This window comes from Primulina huaijiensis, chromosome 3 (genome assembly GCF_012295235.1).
Source record: "Primulina huaijiensis isolate GDHJ02 chromosome 3, ASM1229523v2, whole genome shotgun sequence".
Classification (NCBI taxonomy): domain Eukaryota; kingdom Viridiplantae; phylum Streptophyta; class Magnoliopsida; order Lamiales; family Gesneriaceae; genus Primulina; species Primulina huaijiensis.
In genome coordinates, this window is record NC_133308.1 from 10,015,887 (window position 1) to 10,034,910 (window position 19,024).

At 33.9% G+C, this 19,024-nt stretch overlaps 1 protein-coding gene and 1 pseudogene across 1 annotated transcript; one reads left to right on the forward strand and one right to left on the reverse strand.

The window, feature by feature from the left end:
• Positions 1 to 1,299: 1,299 nt before the first annotated feature.
• LOC140972473 (uncharacterized) lies at positions 1,300 to 12,749 on the forward strand (annotated as a pseudogene).
• A 164-nt stretch (positions 12,750 to 12,913) lies between these two features.
• Positions 12,914 to 18,684, reverse strand: LOC140972474 (uncharacterized). The gene is made up of 6 exons (XM_073434895.1): positions 16,997 to 18,684; positions 16,109 to 16,772; positions 15,952 to 15,959; positions 15,209 to 15,671; positions 14,503 to 15,136; positions 12,914 to 12,954 (listed from the first exon to the last, which is right to left on the reverse strand). The coding sequence occupies exons 1-6, from the start codon at positions 18,682 to 18,684 to the stop codon at positions 12,914 to 12,916; spliced, it is 3,498 nt and encodes a 1,165-aa protein (XP_073290996.1).
• Positions 18,685 to 19,024: the final 340 nt, after the last annotated feature.

A 19,024-nucleotide genomic window follows, 5' to 3' on the forward strand; every position in this document is an offset into this window, starting at 1 on the left:
GATGGCCACCTTGTGCAGAACGGAGTATAGGGACGTGAGTTTTGCTCCTGAAACCTTGTGTGGATGGGGTGGAAATTTGTGATCACACGCCCAGTTAGTACAGTAATTACCTCATCAAGATCTGGTGGAGGGCCTTCAGCAACAACCGGGGTGTGGTAATAATCATTGATGATCTGTGGTTCGAAATTGTATAGCTTGTTTCGGACAAACACTCGCCAAAATTTGGCCGATCTTGGGTTGCTGACACTGGATGAGAGATTGCCATAAAATTCAAACACAGCTTTATGGCAATATGGCACGACTGATGAAACGGTAGATAGAAGACCGCGAGTTTGAAGAAACTCGATCAGATTGTATCGAGAAAAAGCTGCCATATCAGCGTTGCGTTCTTCAATAAACTCTCTATTGGTGTAGAGATCACAGGTGGAAAACGACTTCTCAGAATAAAATTTGGGATTGAAGCTACTGACCAGATCATATTCGCCGAGGTTAGTGTTGTCAGAGGTGTCCTCAACATCCTCGACAACATTCTCGGCCAGAGGCTCTTGTTCGTCAGGAATTTCATCTACCGCATCAGGTGTATCGGCAGAACTGCTCGAATCAGTGGGCTTCTTAGAGTCTTGAGGAGTAGCAGGGGCTTCAGATTTTTGATTTTTCAGATTTGCCATAAATTGGGCCAATGTGATTTCTTCTTCAGTAGATGGAGAGGGCCTTTGTGGAAGAACAGAGGATGTTTCCTCAACAGATTCAGTGGCTTTGCTGGAGGAAGAGCTACTTTTCGTCAGCGGCGGTGCAGTCTTCTTGCGGGCCACAAATTCGTAATCTGCATCGTCAAAATCATCTCCTGAGGAATTTTCAGGGTCAGCAAGAGACGGTCGGCTGAGCCCCTCTCCTTTACGACGAAATCGCTTCGAGGTGGTCAAATCAGGGTTATACCCTGCTTGTCTTTTGGAGCGCCGAACTGGCTGTCGCGGAGGATTGAACACTTAGATTATTGGTGGGCTATCAACATCCTGTGGATTCCAGAGCTCACCTGGTTCAATAATCTCCAAGGGCACTGGTTCTTCAACAGCGAATATCAATGGTAGGTGCGGCCCAACAGGGGGTATTGCAGGAGATGTTGTCTCGTTGGGGGCAACATCGTCTGTGTATCCCATTTCACTTCGAATATCATGGGGATCAAAGCCCTTTCCTGCCATTGTTTGTAAATAGAAAATGAGTGAAGAAAACAGGGGAGAATTGCAGATAATAATTCGAGTTTTCAAGAGAGAAATGCGGGAGTTGGCACAACAGTGAAAAATGCGAATGATTTGTGTGAGGCTGTGTAACAGAAATGAGAGAAAAATCAGTAACGAGCAGTGCAACGGTAATAATTTTAGTAATTGACTCGGTTCCAACGGTAAGAATGAATAAATTTTACCGTTAATACCTTCGAAGGTTACTGTGATAAACGTGTCTATCAATTTTTCAAAAATTCCAGAATTAACTCCACATCAAATTTTAGCACCACTAGTCATCAAGGATCACATGTATTCGAAAAACTGCAAAATTGAATTTTCATAGAATTTTCGTTTGTCGTTATACGAATATCCTTCTGACATGACAGATTTCACAATGTTTATGTTTATGCATGACTTACGGATGCCTAATAAAAGAATGTAGCATTAATAGAAACATGAGAACAAATATGAGATATGCTTACAGATGAGGTGTTTTCACAAATGTTGGCAACATCGCCTGAAAACACGTACAATTCCAGAAAACAATTTTAAATTTTTCTTCACACTCAATGATTTACACATTTTATGATCATAGGAGTTGTAGCTCCCACACTAGAAGAACAGTCTTCATTGGACTCCCCTAGGTAGCTTTTTCCACTTTCTCCTATTTCTATGTAAATTTTAGAAGGGGTAGCTCCCACACTAAAAGCACAACCTTCATTGGGTTCTTTTAGGTAGCTTTTTCCATCTTTCCTTCTAATCACAGACCCAACATAATTAATGATTGTATTCCAATCTCTCGGGTTACTTGTTACAAAGATTAGGTGACAAAGTTCGCATGTATAGGTGTGAAGATATAAAGGATAGCCAGGAATTGTAGGTGCATCAGAAAATTATGCTACACAGTTTCAACACAACATATCACAGGATGAATGCAATGTTGTATGCCTAAGTCCAAAAAAAATATGCACATGCAAATGAGATGTTGTCTGAGATGTAGTAACATCTGGGACAACATCTGAAAATGATTAGGCAGAACACATGCTGAGAGATTTCCTAAGGTTGGAGAATCTCTCAAAGTCTAATGCTTTTGTGAATATTTCGGCAAGTTGGTTATTTGTATCAACAAATTCAATTCTAATCAATCCTTTTTCTACTAGGTCTCGAATAAAATGATGCTTTATGTCAATGTGCTTTGTTCGAGAGTGTTGTACTGGATTTTTCGAAATGTTAATTACACTAGAGTTATCACAGTACACTACAAAGGATTCACTTTTAAGCCCATAATCTTCTATCATTTGATTCATCCACAGAAGTTGGGTGCACGCATTTCCAGCTGCCACATATTCTGATTCAGCAGTGGAGAGTGAAACACAATTCTGTTTTCGACTATGCCAAGAAATCAGATTGTTGACTAGATAGAAGCATCCCCCAGAAGTGCTTTTTCTATCATCCAAGTCCCCAGCCCAATCAGCATCTGAGAACCCAACTAGATTTGAGTTGGTTTCGTGTGTATACCATAATCCTAAGTCTATGGTTCCGGCTATGTATCTTAAGATACGTTTTACGGCTTTTAAGTGAGAAATATTATGATTAATTGGTATCTAGTACACAAACAAACACTAAACATTAAGTCAGGTCGGCTAGCAGTCAAATACAAGAGACTTCCTATGATGCTGCTGATAAACATAAAAATTGTACATTAATTAAATGTTTTATAATATAAATATATAGTTTTTGTTTTATTAAATGTTTAAATATTATATGTTTTATAATAAATTGTATAAAATATAAGTTGTTGTGTAATTACAAGTTTTTACTATTTTTTACAGGTTTGATAAAACAAGAATAAATTTGGCGTTGCAAATGGGATTAAGATGATTCTTAGATCTGTAGAAAGTTGATTATAATACCTACAATATTGTTGACAAGCATGCGATAAAAATCCTCTCACAATTGAGATCAAATTAAGCAACAAATAAAGTTACCAAAGGAGTGGCAGTTTTACCATGCTCTAGTATTTTGACCATATCTCTCAAATTACTTGGTCAAATGGTTTGAAAAAAATACCACAACTAGACAACTCAATTATCCACATGTTTCTTTTTATGTGAAGATGCAAATTCAAAGATGAATATTTTCAAAAGTGATGTGTAATATAATATAATATCTTGGAACACAAATGAAGACTTATGTGTAAAAAAATACTATTTTATTTGTGGTTGTCTCCCCAAATTTGGCTATAAATAGGGGTGCATTGTAATGTATTGAGATATCCCTCATTCTATGAACAAATCTTTGAGTTCATAATATTTCTCTCTATATTTTTTCTTTATTTCTTCATTTAAATACAATTAGCATGTTAATTTCATATTCAAAGTTTTACACTTTGAATAATGAATAGCTAACTTCTTAAAGTTGAGATGATAATGTGAAACTCTTGACATGATAATAAGGTTATTAAAAGGTAAGAATCTACGTTTTATATTATTTAATCATTGTTTATTGTTTATGTTATATTTATTTCTTTAAGCATTTTTATACCCTACTGATAAATGGGAGTTTTGATTTATTGTTGCTATAAGTTACGCTAAATTCTTGGAACCATTTAAATGTTAGTTTGGTATTACCAACCATTTAAAGTGGATGCCTTGATTTATTATATATAAATATATTATAATATTAAATTCTTGGAACCATTTAAATGTTAGTTTGGTTTTACCAACCATTTAACTTGGATTCCTTGATTTATTATATATGAATATATCATAGTATTAATTTATTGGTACCATTTAAATGTTTGTTTGGTTTTACCAACCATTTAAAGTGGGAACCTTGATTTAGTGTTTACAAATATATATAGCACAATAAATACTTGACCATATTTATAAGTTTTGGTATATATTATATACTTATAAGATAATAATTTATAACATAATATAAATATAATTATTTAATATATTGAAACCATTTTATTAAGTGGATTCCAATATTGTTCGTTAATGTTAACTTTATTAAAATACCAAGAGTGGATCCTTTAATCTCAACTACTTAAATTAAAATTGGAACAATTAAAATTTACCCATTAAAGATTCAAAAAATTAAAATTAAAAAGAAACAAAAACAAAAACAAAACAAAAAGACATTGTAGTGGACTTGTAATTACCTTAGCTTCCCTGTGGATACGATATCGGACTCACCGAATTATACTACTTGTGGACAACCTGCTCTTGGGAGTGCAACAATCAAAGTGACAACAAGTTTTTGGCGCCGTTGCCGGGGAAGTATAATTTAATTTCAAGTCTATTTGATTTTGTTTATAGTTTATTTTTCTTTATTTGAATTTTTATTGCTTTTGTGTGTTTTTATTCTTTTGCATTTTCATTTGCATGAGCATTATTTGGTCACGTACACATAGTGGTCGACTCATTCGAAATAACCCTTTATTTTCACAAAACATGGCGGAAGAACCCATTCAAGAAAATGAAGATGAAATTCAATCTCAACATGATCATGATAGACAAAGAACACTTATAAATCACATGAATCCTACACGTACTAGTGCACCTTCATGTCTAGTTTTTCCCCCTGATGCATCTCATTTCAATTTTAAGCCTGGTATTATCCAACTTTTACCCAACTTTCATGGCTTAGATTCTGTAAATCCATACATGCATTTACGAGAATTTGAAGAAGTGTGCAACACATATAATGATCTAAATTGTAGCATGAACACCATTCGACTTAAGATTTTTCCTTTTCTTTAAAAGATAAAGCTAAAACTTGGCTACAAAATCTTAGATCGGGATCCATTCGAACTTGGGATGAATTGCAACAACAAGTTTTGAAAAAGTTTTTTCCATCTCATAGAACAAATTCTTTCAAAAGGCAAATTATCACTTTCACTCAAAAACAAGGAGAAACTTTTTATCAGTGTTGGGATAGATATAAAGAATTGCTTAATCTTTGTCCACATCATGGTTTTGAAATTTGGAGAGTTGTTTCTCAATTTTATGAAGGCTTAACACCTAAAGATAGGCAAATGGTTGAATTTATCTGTAATGGAACATTTGAAGATAAAGATCCAAACGAGGCAATTGAGTATCTCGATTCATTAGCTGAAAATGATCAAAATTGGGACACTATAGGTACAATCGAACCATCAAACAAGATTCAATCTCCCACATCTGGTGGAGATATGTATACCCTCAAAGATGAACATGATATGCAAGCTAGATTTACATCTTTGGCAAGAAAAGTTGAAGCACTTGAATTGAAAAAGAATGGTCAATTAAAATCTTTTCAAGAAATTGCGTGTCACATCTGTGATACAAGTGATCATTCTACAAAAGATTGTCCCACTTTGCCCTCTTTTAAAGAATGTCTCCATGAACAAGCCAATGTTGTGAACAATTTCAAAAGGCCAAATTTTGAACCATTTTCTCTAAATTACAATCCAGGTTGGCGAAATCATCCAAATTTTAGTTGGAAGAATGATAATGCTGCAAAATTTTCACAACCACATTTCCAAAATCAACAAAATTTTCAAAATTATGCACCTTATGTTCCTCCACCTAAAAGGAATTTGGAAGATATATTGAATTCTTTCATTGCAAAGCAAGAGTCTATCAATACTCAAACTGCTCAAACCATGACATATTTGAAAGTTACTCTTGCTAAATTTGCATCTGCACTTAATGTTCATGAAAAAGGTAAATTTCCTTCACAACCTCTGCCTAATCCCAAGAATCATCATTCACAAACTGGAACTTCTGGAACTCAACAGATGGATCGGGTAAAATCTGTTATTACCCTTCGAAGTGGTAAGGTTGTGGAAAAATCCATTCTTGAACCTTGTGAAGATGATGATAAATCAACTCCAAAGGGTAAGGAAGTGGAACCCATAACTTGGGAAGAGGAGGTTCAACAGACAGTGTCACCCCCATTCCCTCATGCATTGAAAAATACAAAAAAATCAAATTTGAATTCTGATATATATGATATTTTTAAAAAAGTAAAAGTTAATATTCCTTTATTAGATGCAATAAAAACAGGTACCATCATATGCTAAATTTTTGAAATACTTGTTCACTGTTAAAAGAAAATTGAATGTGAAAAAGAAAGCATTTTTAGCCGAACAAGTAAGTGCAATCATTCAAAATAATAATTCTTTGAAATACAAAGACCCTGGTTGTCCTACTATTTCTTGTATTATTGGAGAACGAAAGATTAAAAAAGCCTTACTTGACCTTGGAGCTAGTGTGAATTTGCTTCCATATTCAGTTTATCAAGAACTCAATCTAGGCGAGTTAAAACCTACTTCGGTAACACTTTTACTTGCTGATAGATCTGTTAAAGTGCCAAGAGGTATGATAGAAGACGTGTTGGTCCAAGTTGATAACTTTGTATATCCTGTCGATTTCATAGTTTTAGATACACAACCTATCGAAGCTTGTAATGCAATTCCTGTAATTTTAGGTTGTCCATTTTTAGCAACTTCTAATGCTCTTATAAATTGCAGGAATGGAATAATGAAGTTGTCATTTGGTAACATGACCTTGGAGCTTAATGTGTTTAATCTTTGTAAGCAACCACATGACAAAGGAGATGAAAGTGAAGATGAAAATCTTATTGAAACTCTTGTGGAAGATAACATTCAAGAATGGAGTACTCGTGATCAATTAGATATTTGTTCAATTGAAACTGTTGAAGAAAATATTGAAATTGATCTTGATGATTTTATCAGGTATCACTCGTTACCAGGATCAGAGAAAGAATTTGATACAAAATATGATAACAAAGACGAACCACCCATATTGGAGTTAAAACCGTTGCCAGAAGAATTGAAGTATGCATTTCTTGGAGAAGATGAAACATATCCGGTGGTAATTTCTTCCAAACTAGCAAGTGATGAAGAAGGTAAATTAGTTGATATGCTTAAAAGACATAAAAATGCAATTGGTTGGACACTAAAAGATCTCAAGGGCATTAATCCACTAATTTGCACTCACAAAATTCACTTAGAAGAAAATGCAAAAACATCTCAACAACCACAAAGGAGATTAAATCCACACATGAAAGATGTTGTGAAAACTGAAGTTCTCAAACTACTTGATGTTGGGATTATCTACCCTATTTCTGATAGTAAGTGGGTAAGCCCAACACAAGTAGTTCCGAAAAAATCTGGCATCACAGTGATAAAAAATGAAAAAGGTGAATTGTTAACAAGTCGAGTCCCATCTAGTTGGCGGATGTGTATTGATTATAGAAAATTAAATGACGCCACTAGAAAAGATCATTTTCCATTACCATTTTTGGATCAAATTTTAGAAAGAGTAGCAGGTCATCCATACTACTGTTTTCTTGATGGATATTCAGGTTATTATCAAATTCCCATTGCACTCGAAGATCAAGATAAAACTACATTCACATGTCCTTTTGGAACATTTGCATTTAGAAGGATGCCATTTGGATTATGCAATGCCCCAGCAACATTTCAAAGATGTATGCTAAGCATTTTTTGCGACATGGTTGAAAATTGTTTGGAAATTTTCATGGATGATTTAACTGTCTTTGGGAATACATTTGATAATTGTCTTGAAAATTTGGAAAAAGTTTTAAAAAGATGCGAGGAAAAAGGTCTTATTTTAAATTGGGAAAAATGTCATTACATGATTACTTCTGGAATTGTTTTGGGACATGTCGTGTCATCTCATGGAATTGAAGTTGATAAAGCAAAAGTTGATGTCATTGCCAATTTACCCCCTCCAAAAACCATTAAAGAAATTCGCTCATTTTTGGGACATGCTGGATTTTATAGGAGGTTTATAAAGGACTTTAGTTTAATCTCTAAACCCATTTGTAACCTCTTAACAAAAGACAGTGCATTTGAGTGGACTCAAGAATGTCAAAATGCTTTTGATAAAATCATTCGACATTTAACATCAGCTCCTATCATGCAACCTCCTGATTGGTCTTTACCATTTGAAATCATGTGCGATGCGAGTGATTATGCAGTCGGTGCAGTATTGGGTCAAAGAAGAAACGGTAAGCCTTATGTGATATATTATGCAAGTAGAACTTTAAACAATGCTCAAATGAATTACTCCACAACTGAAAAAGAACTACTTGCTGTAATATTTGCATTAGATAAATTTCGTTCTTATTTGATTGGATCAACAACTATCGTGTTTACTGATCATTCTGCTATTAGATATTTGTTGACCAAACAGGATGCAAAGCCACGACTGATACGATGGATTTTGTTGCTCCAAGAATTTGACATTGTGATCAAAGATAAAAAAGGAACCGAGAATGTCGTAGCCGATCATTTATCGAGACTAGTAACAGGATCATCTTGTGAAATGACACCAATTAACGATAATTTTCCTGATGAACATCTATTTTCAGTTACTACTACACCTTGGTTTGCTAACATAGTAAATTTTCTTGTGACAGGAAAAATGCCACCGCAATGGAGTTCTCAAGATAAAAGAAAATTTTTGAATGAGGTAAAAAACTTTTATTGGGATGATCCGTATCTGTTCAAGTATTGTCCGGATCAAATTTTTCGACGTTGCATACCCGACAATGAGGTAAGTAGTGTCATTAAATTTTGTCATTCAGAAGCATGCGGAGGACATTTTTCTTCAAAGAAAACAGCTGCAAAAATCTTGCAGTGTGGATTTTATTGGCCCACTTTGTTTAAAGACACCCACGAAATCTGCAAGATCTGTGAAAATTGTCAAAAATTGGGTGCGATTTCAAAAAGAAACATGATGCCTTTGAATCCTATTATTGAAATTGAAATCTTTGATTGTTGGGGAATAGATTTTATGGGACCTTTTCCACCGTCGTTTGGATACTTGTATATTTTAGTTGCAGTTGATTATGTTTCCAAATGGATAGAGGCAATTCCATGTCGAACAAATGATCATAAAATCGTCATCAAATTTTTAAAAGAAAATATTTTTAGTAGATTTGGAATTCCTCGAGCCATGATAAGTGATGGGGGAACTCACTTTGTTAATAAACCATTTGCTTCATTAATGAAAAAATATGGTATTACTCACAAAGTAACTACTCCTTATCATCCTCAAACAAATGGACAAGTTGAATTAGCTAATAGGGAGATAAAGCAAATTTTGGAAAAAACTGTTAACTCAAATAGAAAAGATTGGTCTCTGCGACTTAATGATGCACTTTGGGCATATCGAACAGCTTTTAAAACATCATTGAATATGTCTCCCTATAGGTTGGTTTATGGAAAACATTGTCATTTGCCTGTGGAATTGGAACATAAAGCTTATTGGGCGATCAAAACTTTAAATTCAAGCATGGATGATGCCAACAAATTGCGTAAATTGCAACTTAATGAACTTGATGAACTCAGAAATGACGCGTATGAGAATTCAAGGATTTATAAAGCAAAAATCAAATCATTTCATGATAAAACAATTCTTAGAAAATCTTTTGAGATTGGTAAAAAAGTTTTGCTTTATAATTCTCGACTTCACATATTCCCAGGAAAATTACGATCAAGATGGACAGGCCCATATGTTGTAAAGCATGTGTATACTTATGGAGCTGTGGATATTGAAAATCCTAAAAATGGTGATGTTTTTAAAGTAAATGGACAAAGGCTTAAACCATTTTTAGAAAATGAAATTTTTCAAGAAGAGTTTATTTCCCTTTCCGATCCTTGATTTTTTTTGTGTTGCATTTAATTTTGTTTGTTTTTATTTCAGGTTTCCTTAATCTTTTTATTTTCCCGGTTAAATGGCGGATAACGGTACTCCGTGACTCTCATAGTCGGTTTAATCAGTTTCCCATAATTGCTGATACAAAAATAAAAAAAAAAATTTCTTTTCTTTTCAAAATGGATGAAATTCTCTCAAAAATTTGTAAATATTTTCCCTCTGTTTCTGAAAATGTTCTAAGAAAAATTTATGCAGGAAGGTGTGAAAGATTGAGATTGCTAATGCAAAAAGGAATTCCAGAAGATATTCGTCTTGTAATAGAAGCTAAGGTCCGATTAGGAGGAGAAGTTCCACAATCATTGCTCATTCGGTATTTGCCTGGATTAGGAAAAAGCACTTATGCGAAAAAACGAAGGGCCAAAAGTTTAGGGGTTTGTCATAAGTGTGCAAGATGGACTTGTGACAAACGATGCAGATCTTTGGGATGTGTTTCCAATAACAGAGAAGATAAAATTGGTTTCATTAAGAATGGGCTGAGTAAGGAGTCTTTAGATAACATCTTATTGACTCTTGAGACGCATTCTAGTGGACATGTGCATATTGAACTTCTCCGTTTATGGAAACAATTCCAAGATGAGCGTCATAGTCTTGGGAATCCGACTAAAAAAGACCCTGTTTGCCAATTTATAAGAAAATTGGATGGGAAGCATATCCTCGACTCATAGAAGGCGTTGAAGCCGTTTCTGGACGTAAAACCAGAGGAAAATTGTGAGCCACAATCACACTACTGTTTACATGCATGTGTGTCATTATTGTTTTTACTGTTTATTCTGTTTACAACTGTGACCCATAGTTTTGTCCTGATAACATATTACCCCTATAAAATCTCTCATCTTTCTCTCTATTTTCGCAGAAAAAAAAAGAAGAAAGTAAAAAAACATGGCTGGAACCTCTGCACAATCATTGAAAAATATTTGTGTATTTTGTGGGTCGAGTCCTGGAAAAAATGAAGTGTTTGTAGAAGCAGCGAATAATCTTGGAAAGATATTGGCTGAGAGAAAAATTCACTTGGTATATGGGGGAGGTAATATTGGGTTAATGGGATCTGTTTCAACATCTGCTCATCTTGGAGGTAGTCAGGTTTTGGGCATTATTCCTACAGCTTTAGCTGAAGGAAATATTACAGGTGTTACGATTGGTGAGTAATTGAAAGTTTCTTCTATGTATGAAGGAATCACAAAAATGATTGAAAATTCTGATGCTTTTATTGCACTACCAGGTGGTTTTGGTACATTAGAAGAAATTTTTCACACTGTTTGTTGGGCACAACTTAATATCCATAATAAACCTGTGGGCTTGTTGAATATCAATAATTATTATGACAGTTTGTTGACATATTTTGATAAAGCTGTGGAACAGAATTTCATTTAAGAAAATTCACGAAGAATGCTCATCTCTGCTTCGACTGCCGACCAATTAATTGATAATTTGGAAGCTTTTGTTCATAAGCCCGATCCGATGATAACAAAGATCAATTGGTCGCAATCAAGCAGTAAGAAAAGGAAGTTGGATCATTGATTTAAAAGTCGTGGATTGGTTTGCGTTTGTTTCAGTTTGTTATCTTCAATAAAATTCCAGGTGATATCTCTTTCATTATGTACTCTTTATTAATAGTTATTTTGACATTAGGGACAATGTCATATTCTGTTTGGGGGAGAACAAACTTATAAAAAAAATATTAAAAAAAATAAAAAATATATATATTTAAAAAAAATATTATTTTAAAATAAAACCATGTTTATTGTTTGTATCTTAGTAATTTTTGCAAAAATATCATACATTACATGTTTGAAAGGTTTAAATTAGAACATGTATTAATCTATTTAAGGATGTTTAAATTTTTATTTGAAAAAATGTCAATTTTAATATTCTGATCAATATAAAAATATGATTTATGAAATTTTTTTTTAGTGATTAACCATTGTGATAAAATCAGGTATTAAAGTATATGGCCCAAGATATACCTTATAAGAGTGCCTAAAATTTTAAACTCACACATATTTTGTGAGTGAGTGGAGAGTACTGAGAAAACAGCTTTCGAGCCTTTATTGATCATGAGAGAGGCTATCTATTGTTTAGATCTTGAGTTCTTATTTTGGAAAAAAATGATATTTCCTAAAAAAAAAAAGAAAAAAAAAACAAAAAGAAAGATGTTGAAGATCTATGTAATTTTTAAGTTATATGCTACGATCCATTTATCTCTCATAAAAAAAAGAGAGAGAGAGAGAAATTTATTGTACAAATTAAATAAATATGTGGTCAAGAAGCATAAACTTAGTCTGATTACATGATATTATGAAAAAAAAATCAGGAAAAAATATATAATAAGAACAACTAGATTTTGAATTAAGATTTCCTATCTTTTGATTAGTTTGGCTCGTTTGTCTGTGTGCATTCTGTAAACCATTTTTCTGAGCATTTATCTGTATTCCAACTCCATGAGAGAAATCGTTGCCATAAATTGAAACATTTATTAACCTGTGAGGATATGGAGTTGAGACTCTTACTAGGAATTTCTGAAGGCCGTGTACATTTAACTACCTGAAATAAGCTTTGAATTTATCATCTCAAATTATTTCATAAATTATAATTATAATGATCTTGATATAACTTTGACAGTTTTCAAATTTAATTTAAACACTTAGATAGTTTTGATTACATTTCTATTTAAATTAATCAATATGTTTTGTATTGCTATTAACCCTTAAATTGCTAGGGACTAGCAATAAGCTGGTTGGAAGGTGTGACAAACATAAAAATTGTACATTAATTAAATGTTTTATAATATAAATATATAGTTTTTGTTTTATTAAATGTTTAAATATTATATGTTTTATAATAAATTGTATAAAATATAAGTTGTTGTAATTACAAGTTTTTACTATTTTTTACAGGTTCGATAAAACAAGAATAAACTTGGCGTTACAAATGGGGTTAAGATGATTCTTGGACGTGTAGAAAGTTGATTATAATACCTACAATATTGTCGACAAGCATGAGATAAAAATTCTCTTACAATTGGGATCAAATTAAGCAACAAATAAAATTACCAAAGGAGTGGCAGTTTTACCATGCTCTAGTATTTTGACCATATTTCTCAAATTACTTGGTCAAATGGTTTGAAAAAAATACCACAACTAGACAACTCAATTATCCACATGTTTCTTTTTATGTGAAGAAGCAAATTCAAAGATAAAGATTTTCAAAAGTGATGTGTAAGATAATAAAATATCTTGGAACACCAATGAAGACTTATGTATAAAAAAATAATATTTTATTTGTGGTTGTCTCCCCAAATTTGGCTATAAATAGGGGTGCATTGTAATGTATTGAGATATCTCTCATTTTATGAACAAATCTTTGAGTTCCTAATATTTCTCTCTATATTTTTCCTTTATTTCTTCATTTAAATACAATTAGCATGTTAATTTCATATTCAAAGTTTTACACTTTGAATAATGAATAGCTAACTTCTTAAAGTTGAGATGATAATGTGAAACTTTTGGCATGATAATAAGGTTGTTAAAAGGTAAGAATCTATGTTTTATATTATTTAATCATTATTTATTGTTTATGTTATATTTATTTCTTTAAGCATTTTTATACCCTACTTATAAGTGGGAGTTTTGATTTATTATTGCTATAAGTTATACTAAATTCTTGGAACCATTTAAATGTTAGTTTGGTATTACCAACCATTTAAAGTGGATGCCTTGATTTATTATATATAAATATATTATAATATTAAATTCTTGGAACCATTTAAATGTTAGTTTGGTTTTACCAACCATTTAACTTGGATTCCTTGATTTATTATATATGAATATATCATAGTATTAATTTATTGGTACCATTTAAATGTTTGTTTGGTTTTACCAACCATTTAAAGTGGGAACCTTGATTTAGTGTTTACAAATATATATAGCACAATAAATACTTGACCACATTTATAAGTTTTGGTATATATTATATACTTATAAGATAATAATTTATAACATAGTATAAATATGATTATTTAATATATTGGAACCATTTTATTAAGTGGATTCCAATATTGTTCGTTAATGTTAACTTTATTAAAATACCAAGAGTGGATCTTTTAATCTCAACTACTTAAATTAAAATTGGAACAATTAAAATTTACCCATTAAAGATTCAAACAATTAAAATTAAAAAGAAACAAAAACAAAAACAAAACAAAAAGGCATTGTAGTGGACTTGTAATTACCTTAGCTTCCCTGTGGATACGAGATATCGGACTCACCGAATTATACTACTTGTGGACAACTTGCTCTTGGGAGTGCAACAATCAAAGTGACAACAGCTGCGATATAGGGTGTTGTCAACATTTTCGGCCGCATCGTTTTTGCACAATTTTTCACTCGAGCCGATAGGAGTTCTCATTTGTTTTGTGTTCTTATTTGCAAATTTCTTAATCAAATTTTTAGCATACTTACTTTGACACAAAAAGATGTCATCATGCATTTGTTTAATTTGCAAGCCAAGAAAATAACTTAACTCACCGACCATGCTCATTTCAAAAGTAGATGACATACAGTCAAAAAAATCATTAGCATGCTTTTGAGATGAAGAACCAAAGATTATATCATCAACATAGACTTGACAAATAAGAATCTCACCTTTGGACTTTTGAACAAAAAGAGTTTTGTCTACCTCACCTCGTTTGAAGCCAATTTCAAGTAGATATTCTGTCAATCTTCCATACCATGCACGTGGTGTTTGCTTCAAAACATAAAGTGCCTTCTTCAATTTATAAACATGATCCAAATGGTGTGGATCCTCAAAACCCTTAGGTTGTCTAACATACACTTCCTCACTCAAAATTCCATTTAAAAATGCACTTTTAACATCCATTTGAAAAAGTTCGATTTTCATGTAACATGCAATAGCTAGCAAAAGTCGGACTGACTCAATACGGGCTACAAGAGCAAAGGTCTCATCAAAATCATCCCCCTCAACTTGTGTGTACCCTTGAGCAACCATCCTTGCTTTGTTTCGAATGATGTTTCCCGACTCATCAGTTTTATTCTTAAAAATCCATTTTGTACCAATTATGTTACCATGGTCAGGAGGTGGAACCAAGTTCCACACATCATTTCGAACAAATTGCTCAAGCTCATCATACATTGCATTAATCTAAAATTCATCTTTTAAATCTTCATCAACATTTTTAGGTTCAAAATTGGATATAAAACATGAAACTCTTACCTGTGAATATGTAGAGCTCATGCATATGAGTCCAGCCATTTTTCGGTAATCAACTTTTTCTTTCTTACGGGTTTGAACGTCTTCTTGCATATGTCCAATTATTTGAGATGATGGATGATTCCTCTGAATTTTACTTGGAATGTTCGATCCATCATTTACTACCTCATCATCGCTGTGATCATCTTCTTGTGAGTTAGTGACTTCAGTTTCACATGTTGTGCCAGATGTTGCAACATCTGGGACAACATCTGCATTTCCCAGTGGCATTTGATTCTCCAGAAGGTCTTCAACTTCATTTTCAGCAGTTTTCTTCCTGAGATCTGCACAATCATTAAAAACAACATTAATGGATTCCATAATAGTTCCAGTTCTTAAGTTAAACATTCGATAAGCACGACTATTAGTGACATAACCCAAAAATAAACACTTGTCACTCTTTGAATCAAACTTAGCAAGTTGATCTCTGTCATTCAAAGTATAACACACACAGCCAAAAGCATGAAAGTATTTAAGGTTACGCTTTCTTCCCATGATTATTTCATAAGAAGTCATGGTTGATCCATTTCTTAAATAGACCCTATTCGAAATATGGCATGCTGTATTAAGGGCTTCTGCCCAAAAACGCTTTGAGATATTCTTTGAAGCTAGCATCACCCTTGCCATTTCTTGCAAAGTTCTGTTCTTACGTTCGGCAATGCCATTTTGTTGTGGTGTTTTTGGTGCCGAAAATTCGTGTGAAATACCTTTCTTGCTACAGAAGGATGAAAATGAAATGTTTTCAAATTCTTAACCGTGATCAGTTCTGATCTTTCTTACCTTCAAGTTGTGGAAGTTGGTGATTCTTTTGATCAAATTTTTGAATACATCGAAGGTATCTGATTTTTCTTTAATAAATCTTACCCATGAAAATGGTGAGAAATCATCGACGCATACAAAGGAATATTTCTTACTTCCGAGGCTTTCAACTTCCATAGGACCCATAAGATCCATGTGTAGTAATTCCAGATAGCGTGTTGTCCCAGATGTTGGCAACACTGGGTGCGACACGCGAGTCTGCTTTCCTTTTTGACAATCTCCGCACACATATGGTATTCCAGATGAAAGATTAGGCATACCTCGTACTGCATCGTACTTACTTAAGTTCTTCAAGGTTTTGAAATTTGCATGTCCTAGTTTTTGATGCCACAGGTCAAGTTCGGTGATTTGCACATGTTTGCATGAAAGTTCTTCACCTATTTGGTAGCAATTGTCTGAGGTCCTTGTACCTGTCATAATGCATTTGTTAGCTTCATTGAAAACTTCACAGTTATGTTTATCAAACTTAACAAGTAGATTGTGATCACACAATTGGCTTATGCTTATAAGGTTCGAATTTAATCCTTCAACATGAAGCACATTGTGGAGCATAGGTAGTCTTTCAACATTCAAAGTGCCCTTCCCAACAATTTTTCCTTTAGCTCTCCCTCCATAGGTCACTCTACCACCTTTTTGATCAATATAATCGATGAGATATTCTCGTGATCCTGTCATATGGCGTGAGCTTCCACTATCAAGTACCAATGACCTGCAGTGTTAGTTTTCAGTGAAGTATAAACAACATTACAGTGAGTTTTTACCTTCGGGACCCAAATTTGTCTTACTGTAGGTCGACGATAGGAGGTGTTGTGGGAAATGTTGTGCAACATTCGGGGCCACATCCGACTCGCCTTTTGATTCATGCGGTCTTTTCTGAGTTTAAAAAAATATGGCCTGATATGTCCAGCCTTAAAACAGTAATGGCAAACATACCTGCGTTTTCTTTTATTAGGGGTATGTGTAGCATGTTGTCTTTTCGGTGAAGAGCTTTTAGTTGAAGATGTAGTTTGTGGTGGTGTGAATGTTTCAGTTTTTCCTTTCACAAAGACATGAGATTTTGATGATTCACCAATTTCAAACACACTGTCTTTGAAACCTAAGCCATTCTTGTCATCTCTTCCCATCAAAAGTATGGACTCAAGTTTAGATGTGCTCGTATTGAACTTTGATAAAGTTTCAGTTGTTTTTTGAAGCTCTTCTTTGGTCTTACCCAGTTCTAAGTCCTTTTTGCTCAAGATTACTTCAAGTTTGGCAACCACAGCTTTTAGATCAGTGTTCTCCTTAATGAGACTTGAGTTCAACTTGTTTCTTTTGGTCCAATCTTCAAACAACTCCTCATAAAGCTTTTGTACACTCTCAAGAGTGATTTCTTCATCATCGGCTTCCAAATCATCATCCGCATTGGGGTTTTCAAAAGTTGCAGATTTTAAGTAGACTGGCTTTTTGCAGATGTTGCGACCAGGTGTGGCAACACCTAGGGCAACACCTAAAGGGTTCACTTGTAGGCAGTGTTTTTCCGTCAGCAGTGCAGTCAAGGAGGTGTGATTATCTTCATCATTAGATTTCTCCGCCTCATCAGATTCTTCATCGCTTAAGGACACATTATATCCTTTATTCTTCCGCAATCTGTTAGCACATTCATTGGCATAGTGTCCAAAGCCCTTGCACTCTCTACACTGCACCGAATCATACCTCTTTGAATTGTATTGTCCCTTGCCTTCATTCTTTGGTTGAAATTGTTGCTTGGCTGGGAATCTTTGTGGTCTTTCAGGTGCAGGAAGACTTGGAAATTTCGAGGGTTGTGCATCCTTCTTTTTATCTATGATTCTCTTCAAGTAATCCCCGAATTTCTTTGTGATAAAGGAGATAGAGTCCTCACAAAGATCTGATTCATTAACTTCCTGGGATATTTGAAGAAGATCATCATAAGTGTCATTCGAGACTTGGAATGCAATTGTCTTCCCCTTATCTTTCTTCTGCATGTCCGTGTTCATCTCGAAAGTGCGGAGTGAGCGGATAAGATCTTCCAAAGCCATCTGAGAAGTGTCCTTGGCCTCATCTATTGCACAGATTTTTATGTTAAATCTTTCAGGCAGAGAGCGAAGGACCTTGCTGACTAAACGCTCATTTGAGATAGGATCTCCAAGACTGAACGCCTCATTAGCAATTTTCCGTAGGCGACAATCATAATCTAGTATATTTTCAGATTCTTCCATTCTCATCATCTCGAATTTGGAAGTGAGCATCCTTAATCTGGTTCGCCGCACACTTTCAGAACCCTCACAGTGTCTTTGGAGGATATCCCATGCACTTTTAGCAGACGTACAGTTTGTGATCAAGCTGAACATGTTTATGTCAACCGACGTGAATATAGCATTTAAGGCCTTTGAGTTGTAGTTCGAGTTTTGCACCTCATCAGCAGTCCAGTCAGTTTCAGGTTTTGGCAGACTGTCACCATCTTGATCTATCACACTTGGTGAAGTCCATCCATTGATGACACACTGCCATGCCTGTTCATCTATGGATTTTATGTAGTATCTGATTTTGACCTTCCATAGGCTGTAATTTGTACCATCTAGGATTGGTGGTCGAAGTGCTGCGTTTGCTAGTGATGTGTCCATTCAGATAATTCTATCAAACAAAGCACAAACCAGAATCAGCACTTAGTATGTCAAGAGTCAGCTCTGATACCACTTGTTAGAATTTATTGTGTTCGACAGATATCAATGAATAATGAAAATATCAGAATAAGAGTAAAAGTAGTAAATTTGTGTTTTTGTCAGAATTAAATGTTGTGCCAGATGTTACAACATCTCGAACAACATCTTCATACAGCGGAAACTTTTTATAACACGAATTGACTTGAAATAAATCGATGGACAAGTTTAAATATGCACAAGTATAAATACTTGTGCGTTGCCTTATGACAAAAATTAATCACTAGAAAACAAAATCGTTTAC

Coding starts and splice junctions, on each gene's coding strand:
- LOC140972474 (XM_073434895.1), bottom strand. CDS start 18,684: ATGGACACATCACTAGCAAACGCAGCACTTCGACCACCAATCCTAGAT. Junction 16,773..16,996: donor CCTAATAAAAGAAAACGCAG/GTATGTTTGCCA, acceptor CTAACACTGCAG/GTCATTGGTACTTGATAGTG. Junction 12,955..14,502: donor TTTTGAAATGAGCATGGTCG/GTGAGTTAAGTT, acceptor ACAATATTGTAG/GTATTATAATCAACTTTCTA.